Raw genomic sequence first — 12,454 nt, forward strand, 5'->3', positions numbered from 1 at the left:
ATCATTAGGCCAGGCTGTGACCTGTGAATCTTCATTTCACATGGTGGGCACTTCTGTTATTTTTGTGCATTAGCTGGGACCTTGTAAGGCTCACCAGAGGCAGTGAGTTAACCCGAGAATTTCAGAGAGCAGAAGTAATGCTGCTTTCAGGAATTGCACCTGGAAGCAGAGGGAATATATTTTTGGCTTTGCTTCTTCCTTCCTGTCCGAGGGGATGCTGCTCAGCTGGGGAAGGTGGGAGCTGATGGTTCCCATCCAGGGGTCAGTCTGGCAGCCCAGCAGGGATCAGTGATCCTATCCCTTGGGAGTTCTGCCTTGCTGGCCTTGTGAGAGCTGTGCTGCCTGCAGCACAACCTGCTGTGCCCTCTGAAAAGCTTTATAAAGTAGGGAGAATTATTTAATTCAAGCAGGGGTAACAGGAATTCAGCACGTGCTAATGAGAGGAGGAGTTCAGGCAGAAGTGCATTGTAGTTCTGGAGTTAGTCTGCCAAAAGGGACAGCAAACAATAATAAAAGCAAGGCACTTTTTCCCTGCTAGCCCCCCAGTTTTAGATATTTCCAGCACAGATAGCTGTGTGATTGTTCCAGCCACCCAAATATATCAGCTGTGTCAGGCATGTGTGCTGGCACAGGGCTGTGCCCCGGTGGCTCACAGCTGACCCTCACTCATCCTGCTTGGAGCACAGGCACTGAAAATCAACATCTGTTTGCCCTCAACATACACTCTGGCTTCATGCTTTTGGATAAATAAAGAGTGGTTTGGGGTTTTTTAAGAAATATTTTTAATTTTTACTGTATTTAAAAACCCTAAGAGCTAACATACACCCCCCCCCCCAAAAAAAAAAAAAAGAAAAAAACCAAAACCAACCAAATAAAAAAACCAAAGCAAAATCCAAGAGAGCAGCAGGAAGATTTCTATATAAAAGCCCATGTGATTGAGTTGTAAGGAATGACAATTCTTATTCTAGCTAATATGGGCTCAGTGGTGAGGAATATTTCATTTTATTTCCCCAAATATTGTGATTTTTAAAATTGTTGCCACTCCAGTGAATGTTTATGAGTATGGGTAAGAAAAGTCTATGCTGAAAGTTTCACCTTTCTCAGTATTGCTCATGGAAACTTCTGGAAAAGTCTTTCAGCAAAATAGGAGTAGCAAATCTTTCCTAATATATCAGGAAAAAAATCCAACCAAAAAAAAAGCCTTTTAATTTTTGAAAATAAGAAACACAGTAACATTCTGGGCTGTTAATATGGGCAGAAGAAGTTGGTGTTGCACATGTGGTGTCTGAGCAAAAGTCTGTGTAATGAGAATTTGAGTAATATGGGAAATCTGAGATTGTAAGATATGGTCAAGGATTTTTTCAATGCCATACACATCTGAAGACTCACTAGGATATTTATTTATGAATTCCTACTGTTATTAATAAACCACTGATAATGTACTTGCCATTATAAAAGAATCTAATGTGAATGGTTATACTTTTATCAATTCATTACATTTTTTTAGTGACTTAGCATTTTAGGCAGGTCCTGACATTGCAGACTTTTCATCTCATGTGACATTGCTTTCTTCTGCCATGGCTTCTCTCAGTGTCACCACTCAATGTTGGGAGCTCCTTCAGCAAACCTGGATATTCCTGGCCTTTCTGAGACATTTCTCCCTAAACTTGAAGTTTTCTCATACAAAATTTAAAACTAAATATCTCCAGCACCAGCACTACTAATTCACTAAGCCAAAGCATCCTGTTTGGATGCAGTTCTCTGATTCCTGGGAGGGGAGAGAGAGCATGGAATTGGTTAGAGATGTCTTAACATAGAGATCTCATTGAGGAGCTTTGTTCACTGAAGTACTCAGTGGGTAAAATACATTCTCTTCCTCTTAAGCAAATAAAAAAATAAATAGATAAATAAATAATGTGTAATTTGCTGACACAAGCTATTTGCTTAAAACAGGCAATAGGCCTTGGGGAGATATTTATGACAAGCTGGATTGACTTTAGCAAGCAGCAGCTGGTGCTTTAACACTGCTTGGTGTTGGAATGATCTTCTGCACTGCAAGGTAGAGAGGCAGAAAATGCAGCTGCATCTTCCTGGAGCTAATTTTAACAAAAGCAACGAGCTGGTAATTACCACTTTTTCCAGCTGGTCCTTAGGAGGGTAAAGGGTTTATTCATAGATGGAAGGTGAGAGAGGGAAATAGTGAGCAGGCTGCAAAGCAGGGGAAATAAATGGCTCTCCTGAAGGTACTTAAAAATTTAAACTCGTGCTGGCTGGGAGGGGCTGGGAATGAAGATTGCTTCCTCAGGGGTGTCTGTGAGTCCTGGGGTTCCTCCTTGGTGTAGGAGGTTCCTCAGGAGGGCTCTGTGATGAGGCTTTCCTGGTGATTCTGCACCTTGCAGGATCCTGCAGTCCTGGGGGATGCTCCCAGGCCTTGGGGAGGCAAACTGAGCTGAGCTGGCTCTGAAAGGTACAAAATCAGGGGAATGTTTTCAGTCAGCATCTGATTTCTGCTTGAGTCATACAAATAAGTTATAAGCTCAATTAATGCAACAAATATAAATATTTATGAACCCATTTAGCTAATGTTTGCCTGTATTGATAAATAAGTGCATCTTGCAAGAGCTTCTTTTTGACAAGTAAATAAAGTGTAGAGAGTGTTTGTGTGTTAAATTATCCATGCTTCATTAACTCTTCCAAAATATCAAGTCTTAGGTAATAACTAAATTCAAAGTGACAAAAGAGTAGGATTAGTGGGAATAACTTTAATACTTAAACTTCAGGAGAATAAGAAGCTGTTGTTTGCTTTCTTAGTTGGCAGGGGAAAAGAGGATAAATGTGTTTGGTTTTGCCATTAATTTCATTTTTTTAAAGCTGCATTGTTATTGTAGCGATGGGACGGTAATAGGAGAGAAGAGCAGTCTCATATTAATGTCCTGGTCTTAGGGACAATTTCTATTTGCTGACTTTTCTGAGGTGACTGACAGGAATTTGTATTAGACCCAGGTCTACTTCAAGGCTTGATTTTTTTGTTTTGCAAATCAGAACCCAGTCTATGAATTCTGATGAATCTAAGGGTTCTGATGAATGAGAATTTTGAAAGTTCTGTTACAAACTTTTTGTGAACCGTTAAACTAATGTTTTTAACATGCCCTTTGCGTACTTAAAGATATGATTATTCTCTTGATTGACTTTGTTGATGGCACATCAATCAAGTTGCCTGGATTTTACACCCACATATTGAGTGCTAAAAGATTGTTTTGGTCTTCTGAAGAAACAAGGATTTATTGTGCATGGTGTGGCACAATGGATTTTAGAACATGGTGCTAGGGATGCCAAGGTCACTGGTTTGATCCCCATGTGGGCCATTCACTTAAGAGTTGAACTTGATGATCCTTGTCAGTCCCTTCCAGCTTTGGGATTCTGTGAAAATGTGTTTGCTCTAATCTCTTAATTGCTCAAACTAGCATAATAAAAATGCAATGAAGAACTGAGGCCCAAGTCTAGCAATTTATATTTGTTTTTATATATATTTTTTCATTTTTCATGTTCACAACTGATTCCTAAGTTAGATATCCTGAGGGTAAAAATCTCGAAGAAGGGTTCCATGATGCAAAACTGAAAAGGCAGCTCCAGTCTTGCAATTTAATTGGGGTGGGTGAAGTCACTGGTGAGCTTCTTTCTGTGTGAGGGCGCCTGGGCTCCCTGCCTTGCTATCCCAGGCAGGCAACAAGCTTCATAAAGGGGCAGAAAAGAATCTTATCAGGGGGCTTACCCCACACCTGGTGAGAAGAGAACAGAACTCTGGATTTCCTCAAGAATTGCCCTGGGCTGGTTTGACACAAGTTGAATTTCTTTTCCTGAGGTTGGAAGTGAAATATTTAACCTGTGATGTGAGACTCAGCCAAGCCAACCCATCACTCTTCTACAACCCTGAGCTGAGCTAAGGGAGTCAGATCCAGCCTTGGCTTGCAGCATCAGCTCTTCTCTTTTCATGCATGATTTTAGGTGTGCAGAGTCCCTTCAGTTAATTAAAAGATTGACTTAGTCATATGCAGTCACTGAACCATGGGCAAAACCTTCAAAGTGTGAATTCTGTGGAGGAAGAAAGATATTTTTAAATATTTGTTCATTAAAAATATTTCTCACTTGCTGTAACCTGCTGTATTGAAGTGGCCCTGTGCCTGGTTTTGCATTCCCTTCAAAGTCCATCCAATAAATTGTTGTAAGGAATGACAATTCTTATTCTAGCTGACAAATAGTCTTTAAATTCAGCTAAGAAAAAAATTAAATTATGTTTCTCTTATACCAAGTATGTACAGGTGAGCCTGTGAAAAACACTTTCTGGTGGTTTTGCCTGCCAAAAGGGAATGAAAAAGCCTTTTTTTGGTGCTCTACAAGAAAGAAACATGTTACTAGAATGACATTTGGCTAATAGTGCAGCAGATAAAAACCAGGTCATGGCAGCAGAGGTGGGAAGGGCAGAAAAGAAAGAGAGAAAATTGTTTCATTTGGGGGTGAAGGTCATCTGAAATAAGTGATTTCACATTTAAAAGGCCACTAAGGAGATAACTGATGACTGTTAACCTAATTTTATATTGCTTTATTTCATTCTTTTTTCTTTTCTCATTTGTAATGCTTCCGTGTTCAGGAAGTTGAGGTAGGTTTTTAAATTTTAACTTGTAAATATCTGTAGAGTGAATAAAAATATTTGCAATATATTGTAATTCATTCTATATTTGAAACACTTTTTATCAACTGTTGATATTGTTATAAAAGAAATGCATTGAGAGTTGTTAATTATTTTGTTAATATTGATTAATTAAAATATTAATATGAAAATGGCTTAAGTTTCATTTGTTACCTAAGGCATAAAGAATTTTTAGCACATTAGTATCAACCCTAGTAGAATGCTCAGAAGTGCATAGATTTATGTCAGGAAGGTCTTTTACTGAATGGGAAATTTCAATCTCTTTAATCAAGTTGATTGTGTGTGTGTATATATATATATATATATATGTACTGCTTCTCAGTTGGAAGAAGTTACAGTGAAATTATGATATTCCTTCAGAGACAATCAGAGTTCCACCTTCTAACAAAGTCATTTGAGGATATTGTTATAAATCTCACCCCCTTCCTCAGGACTGGCACAAAGCCCTGCCAGCTTCCGAGACAGAGCTTGAGGTGTGCATTTAAATGTGACACAGATTTTCTGCTCCCCATATCCACAGGGTGAGTTTCACCTTTCTGGTGCCATAACCCTTCAGTCTCAGTTCTTGCTGGTATCAATGCTGAGGTGAAGCCCAGGTTTTGTATTTTGTGTTGCTGTGGTTTAATCCAGGTACCACCCAGCACACCCCCTCACCCTCCCCAATACCTGGGTGGCAAAGGGAGGAGAAGTGAGGGGGGAAGGAAGTAAACCCCATGAGTTGTGATGATGATGATGATGATGATGATGATAATAATAATAATAATAATAATAATAATAATAATAATAATAATAATAATAATAATAATAATAATAATAATCATAATCCCAGTGCTGACCATCTCTCCCCAGCCAACTCAGCCCAGTTTATATTCTGGCCTTTAAGGTGTGCAATATTCCTTTGGCCAGTTTGGGGCACTTGTCCTGGCTATTCTTCCTCCTGGCACCTCTCTGAAAAAATTGAAAAGTCTTTGGCTTGGAGTAAACACTCCTCAGCAACAGCTAAAACATCAGTATGTTATCAACATTATTCCCATCCCAAATTAGTGCTGTACCAGCTGCTAAGAGGAAAGTTAATTCTATCCCAGCTGAAACCAGGACAGTTGTCCAACTGGCAGAAGTTATTTTGAACTGCTGTTGAGTGTATTGCTCTAATGTATGTGTAGTCATTATTTACTCCTATAAATAATAATGGGATTTATATATTGAAAATCTCAAAGGTTTTCTCTATTCCACCTTTTAGGTTTTTTTTTCCCCCATATTTTTTCTTGTGTATTTTCTATGTTATCACACTGTGGTTTCAGGCACATTCTAAAATAAACATAATTTCAATTTTCAATATGGAATACTAAACAGGTCTGCATGAAGGAGAAGAGGAGGAATAATAGATCTACAGAAGAGATTGCTGTGTTGTAGGGGTTTTTATGAGAAAGGTGCATTTTTTGTAAAATATTCCTTTGACACTGAAATTGAGATAAACCCCCTTTCCAATCCTTATTTCAAAACTGGTTCCATATGCCACCAGCATAAGAAATCCTTGTTGGGAGTTGAATTATTTAACAGTTTCTGATGCTGAAAACCCAGCAGCAAAGCAACACCTTGGAAAATATATAAGCAGGCAAAAAAAAGAATATTTTGTTGCTGAAAAAAATCCTCTATAAAAGCTGAAAACCCAACACATTCTGAAAAGTGATTAATGCTTGGTGAATTTAGCAGTGCATCATCATCAGTTACAAAGCATTGTATAACCATGAGGGGGTTTTGTATTAGCAAAGCTGTGAAATTCAAAGGCAAGCCTGCGATTCTATTTCTGGTGCCAAACGCTGTACTTGTGAAGAAAAAAAAAAAGGATACTTTTGATGTATCTGAAATAAATTATGGGTAGCAGGCCTTGCTGTTATTGTGGAACATTATCACTGTCCATGAAGTCAGTATGACACTGAGCATGAACATATTGGTCAAAAAAAAAAAAGCATTTCCTTCTGCTAGTCATGCAGAATAATTTGATGTAACCCAGCATTTGGCCATGATTGCCTGCTCCAGAACAATCCTGTCCACAGTGTTCTGAGAGGAACATGGAATGCATCTCCTGGTGCTCACTGAGGCTGTGGAGTCTCACTCCTGTAACAGCCTGCTCTGACCCCATAAAGTCATGCTGACTTCCAAGTCTCCAAAATATTCCAGGTCAGGGTGAACTGGATAGCATGAGAGCGTGTGAAATTCAGTGTACTGGAGATAAATGGTAAATGTAGCCCTATGGAAGAAATAATTTAGATCTCTTATTTACACAGATGGGTTTTTAGTTACCGTCCTGGCAGGAAAAAGAAATCTCGGTGTCATTCTGGACAGCTTGATGAATATATCTCTTTAGTGGCATCCCTCAGGAAATGAATATAGAATACTGGATTTATTAAAAAGGAAACAAAGATTAATATGCAGAAAAATATGACAGTGCTGTAGAAATTTTGTATGCTTCCCCATCTCAAATAGATAATTCTGTTGTTATCACGTCCTCTGAAAGGGGACACAAGTGAGATACAGAGAGTGTGCTGAAATTGATTTATCAGCTGGGCTTAACTCCCAGTTCTTCAGCACTAGGGTTGATGGCACTGTGAAGCAGGGAAAACTTTGCCTTCAGACAAATATTTGCTAAGTACACAGAATACAGATTGATCCAACACATGCAGGAGTTTTCCATTCTTTCTGGAGAGAGGCTAGTTTGCAACAATCATTATTTGGCCAGGCATTCTGACAGTCCCTGCTTTCTCCAGTGTAAAATCCAGTGAGAATTGTGTGAAACAGAACCACAACACTCACAGCACAATGATCGCTTTACATCGGATTTCATAAATTTTTTCAAGTTCAGTAGTGGGAACAGTGACAAAAATATTCACTGCAAGTGCTCCTGGAAGTTGCTGTACTATTTAAGTGTAACGTTTGCAATATTACTCCTGTATTTCTATACATTCACAATGGTGGGATTTACATGTGAGGATGTATCTTTGAATTTACTCTGCTGATCTTTCACTACACAGGATGGGGTGGATCATGTTATACTACCTGAACAGTTTCTTTTCAAAGACTGTAGGCTAACATGAAATCATACAGAGTTATTATAAAATATTTAATAGCGGGCATGCTTTCAAAAACTATCCAGAAGAAAAATTCAAGGTGCTGAATCCAAGGACTTTTTATTCTTTAATTTCTAACCAGCATTTACTAATCTTTAGGACACAACCTGTTGATAGTCTTATCTTATTGGAGCTAAATCTCTTAGAATCAAAACACAAGTTGATTCATTTAGTTGTGTAAAACTGAAAACACTGATTGTATTTTTTCCTGAGTTTTTTTTCTTTTTTTTTAACCCCATTTAGGACGATTATTTCAGAAACTGGAATCCAAACAAGCCGTTTGATCAAGGTAAACTTAGTACACATTTTGTGGTTGTCTTCTGCTATTTTGTGATATCCCCATATGCTTTATGCCTCCCTTCCTCTGTCTGTCCCATGCATTAGTGGAGAGCTATAGTCATTCTTACATCTCCTTCCCAATTTAGTCACAGCTTGAGGTGGTTTATGTAGAAGAGTTTGACTCATCTTGCTATTTTTTCACCATGTTTTTTAATCCCCATCCATTCCACTTGCTATTCAATGAAGAAATGTGTGCTCAGAGAGATTCTCTGTAACCATGAATCTTGGTTTAACATGCAATTTAAAAGAGGGATCTTCACGTTCATTTTCTTTCATGTTAAAGGCTTTGCTAAATTAATGTTGTAAATGTAACCACTGCATTTTCTAACACTCAAGGGGCCAATTCTTTCAAATCAGCTGTAATGCATGAATTTCAGGGCTGATTTTAAAAGGGAAATGGTGTTGTGTATATGCTGCTGTTTCAGATGCAAGTTCTGTAAATGATGATTTGCCCTTTGTCTTGGTGAGGGTTTAAGTTATGGCCGTACCTCAAATATTTCCAGGCCAGCCACTAAAGGACATGAAAAATACCCAAAAAACCCCATTCTAATTGTGTCCAGGATAGCACTGGATACAACAGCCATACCAGGAAAAAGAAATTCAAAATTACTCAAGTGTTTAAGAAGAAAATACTTACTGGAAGTCTCTGAAGGTGCTTTTGAAAATTTCACTCTCCTTCTATTTCTATATTTCATTGCCAAGCATGTTCCTTGTATTGTCTGTAGCTCACAGGAATATCATTGGGGTTAGAGCTTAGGAGTGTAGATTCTCTGTCTTTAGGGAAATGGAACTTCAGTGTCAAAGGAAAGGCAAAGTTGATGCTTTTGTCAAGACATATATCCACAGAGGTTTTCAAAGGCATTCGAGGGATTTAGGATTACAAATCCTATTGACTTCAAATAGAACTTATGCTCCTACTACTTTTGGAGGCCTTGTGACCCTCTGTTTTCCCAAGAGAAAAAACAAAAAGGTAAATCCTGGCAAAGTATTGCAGAGAGATTTTGAACTGACATGCTTTAAAACTATCCTGTATATTGTGTTACTGAGATGTCTGACTCTGGGCAAAAGCAGGAATGCTTGTAGAGAATCTTAAGTCACACATGGATACCTTGAAGGGATATGTTGGATGTCTGCTAAGATTTCTGTCTCTTTGTAGAGAAAAGGATAATTTCTTTTTCAGGCTGGAGTTTCTCTGACACTGTGGATGCCTGTGCTCAGGGAGCAGAATGCAGACTGTGGGGTGCAGTCTGAGCTGGGTGCTCTGCCTTGCACTAAGAACTGTGCACTGCTTTCTTCTCACTTAAATCCTACAAATGGGTTTTATTTGGCCAATAAATCATTCTTTTTGACAGAGGTCACTACTCTTGGTTGTGGCAAAATTCACCCTGACTAGAATGTTAAATATAGCCACTTGAACATTTCCAAAGAGATTTATTACCCAAAACTATAATTGTTTGAAAACTGTTGATTAGTTCAGTTACATATGTGCAGAGCATGTGAGTCTTTAGTCATTGATCCCAGTGTTGTCACCCAAAAAAATGAAGAGAAATCATATGCTGCTGCTTTGGGCCCTATGAGTCAGATGCTGACAAGACTCATCCTCAGTTTATATATTCATATATAGGTATATATGTGTGTAAATGTATACATGATATATTTATGTGTATATAGAAGGAGTTGCATTAAAATAGAAACTGCTGAGATGAAGAAAGGAAGGGAAGCTTTATCTTTCCCAGATGTTCCCACCAAGGCTTTAATTTCTGTAATTTTCCACAGAGAGGAAAAAGAACAGTAAGAAGAATTTGTCCCAGCTCTTTTATGCAGCATGAGCTGCAAGACAATTGTTTCATCTGTTTTCCTTTTCCATTCTCCCTGCCCTGGTATTTTTCCCATGTTGTTCTGTTTCGCTTTGGGGAGTTTAAATGTCCCTTATGCTCTTGTATGGTTTTGAAGATAGAAAAGCTTTCATTTTATATTTTTGGGATTCTGAGATCCAGAGAGCTTGTGCAGATCCTGTGGTGAGGAGCCCTAGCTTGCTCCTGTGAATTCACTAGCAGGTCTGTGTTCTCAGCACACTATTGTTATTTTGAGAGATATCTCAAAGGCTTCTTTTAACCTCACAGGACCAAGATTCTTCCTAGTTACTGAAGAGAAAATACTTCTCTAGTGGGTGAATGAAAACAGATTTGGGATTTTATAGAAAATCTGTGTGTTGTCACCTTGCTAAAGCTCTTTTTGCAAACACTAACTTTTTGGGACAGGTTTACAAGTTTTTAATATTAAAAATCTACTTCTCAATTCTAAATCTAAAATCCTGCTTGAAAACTCTAATTGTGAAGTCTTCATGTGGAGCCAGACTGTAGAACCAGGCTGGAAGAGCTGGGAGGGCAGGGTTGGAAGTAACTGAAGGCAGGATGTACCTGCCAGAGGGATCTCACAAAGGTAGCTGGAGGATTCCATATGTTTAACAGATTTAAAAACCAACAGTAATCAGAGGTTTTGAAAATCAGCAGAGTTCTGCTTCCAGGCTTATACTTCATTTGCATCTCTTAAAGAAGTCTGCTGCATCCAACCAACTCTGTATTCTTTACTAACAAAAAGCTGGCTTTATTCAGCAGGATGAATTATTTAATTGTGCATTGAAAAACAATAGCAGTGTAATCAAGCTGTCTGCTTTCTGCTGGCATTGTGGAGAGAAATACCTGAGTGTTTGTCTCAAGAAAAGAAATACCTTGTTTTATAAAAAAAGCATTCATGGCTTTCACTGAAACCTCTAGGGAGTGACACGAGGTATGTTTGGATAACAGACCTGTTCAAGGGAAGTCATCTTGAGTGGTTCAAACTGCAACTCAGAGGACACTTGAGTGATCAGAGGGTTTTTTTTTTTCAGCTGAGCTACCAGCCCAGCTTTATATTCATCTTTAACCCAGGAGAAACCAATACAAAAGTAAGAATCTTACTGACAGAGCTGAGCTAACGAGGCACTTGGACTGCAGAAGGCAGCAGAGTTTGCAGCCTGGAAATGATTGCTGGTCATTAATATTGAACTTGATTCTGTCACAGTTACAGAAGCAAGAAAGCAGAAGAGCAGAAGGGGCAGGTTAGTCAGGATTTTGAAATATGAATCAAAGAGTTAAGGTTTTTTTTCCTGACAAGGTCATTTGAGAGTTCTTAAGGAACTTGACAGCTAACCTGGCATGCTTTCCAAGTCTTCTTCATCCGCTTCGGAGAAAGAAAAGAGGGAATGGGAGAAAACTTTAGCATAACTCAAGTGAGAGATTTTTAAATGTGTCTCATATTCAGCACCTATTCAGACTTGCTGGAAAATGAACTCATTAAGACTTTAAGGATTCTGTTAATTGAAAACTGTTAAATAAAAAAAAATAAGTTTAAGTTACTGAAAAATTCTGCTAGAAACCACCCCTAAAATTGCTGGAAGCAGTTTGGAATGGTGTCCAATTTTCTATATGACTTTTTAAAAGCATCTTTGCCTGGAACATAGGAACAGAGGAAGTAATGGGGTGCACTTTGTAATGCAGATGCACCTTTAAAACATCAAGCTGCCATTATTATTAACAACACATCTGCAGAAGGATGCAATAAGAGGGGGGAAAAATGTGATTCTTTGGTAGTGCTGATTTTTTCCCCCAAATATGCGTTTAAAAGCATCCACTGTACTGTGGAATTTTCTGTTCAAGGAGGTGTAAGTTTCCCCCTTCCCATTTGGATTGTGACACGGTCAGATAATTGCAGTGGATGGAGCTGGCCTGAGTCCCCTCCCTCAGCTCTGCCTTCAGCACTGAGGGACAGGGACTGGCTGGAAACAGGGTACAGTTTTACCCATTGCTGGTGGTAGCAATACCAAATGTTCCAAGCTTTAGGGAAAAAAAGCTCCTGATTAGAAATAATCTGACCTTTCCCCATTTTCTTCCGGCCTTTGTCTTTCTTTTCACTGTCTATTCCCAATCCTCTTCCCCAATAACTGAGAAATCTGGACAGGGATGTTCTTTCTCAGGGCTTTCATTATCTGCCCTTGGAGAGGAGGGAATACAAAAAAAAAATTAAAAATTCAAACTCCTTTTTGCAGTGTATTGTGTGAAAACCTTTATCTGCCTGAATTGGACGTATCAATGACTGACTCTAATGTCAGACACAGTCGTTTAGACTTGACGGTCATTATTAATTACAGACATGTTCTCATTTCAAAGAGCTCCCCTTGAGCACTAATGAAAGGCTGAACTAGCAAAATACCCATACTTTTGAAGAGGAAACATTGCTT

The 12,454-nt window shown here is 38.6% G+C and overlaps 1 protein-coding gene across 1 annotated transcript in view; it reads left to right on the forward strand.

Moving 5' to 3' along the window:
* Window positions 1-12,454, forward strand: part of SPOCK1 (SPARC (osteonectin), cwcv and kazal like domains proteoglycan 1) — a 258,586-nt gene that overhangs the window by 75,986 nt on the left and 170,146 nt on the right. The window contains exon 3 of the mRNA XM_084215536.1: window positions 8,080-8,125. Within this exon, the coding sequence (XP_084071662.1) occupies window positions 8,080-8,125 (46 nt within the window). The remainder of the gene's footprint in view (window positions 1-8,079; window positions 8,126-12,454) is intronic.

Source organism: Fringilla coelebs (genome assembly GCF_963513975.1).
Source record: "Fringilla coelebs genome assembly, chromosome: 15".
Taxonomy (NCBI): Eukaryota; Metazoa; Chordata; class Aves; order Passeriformes; family Fringillidae; genus Fringilla; species Fringilla coelebs.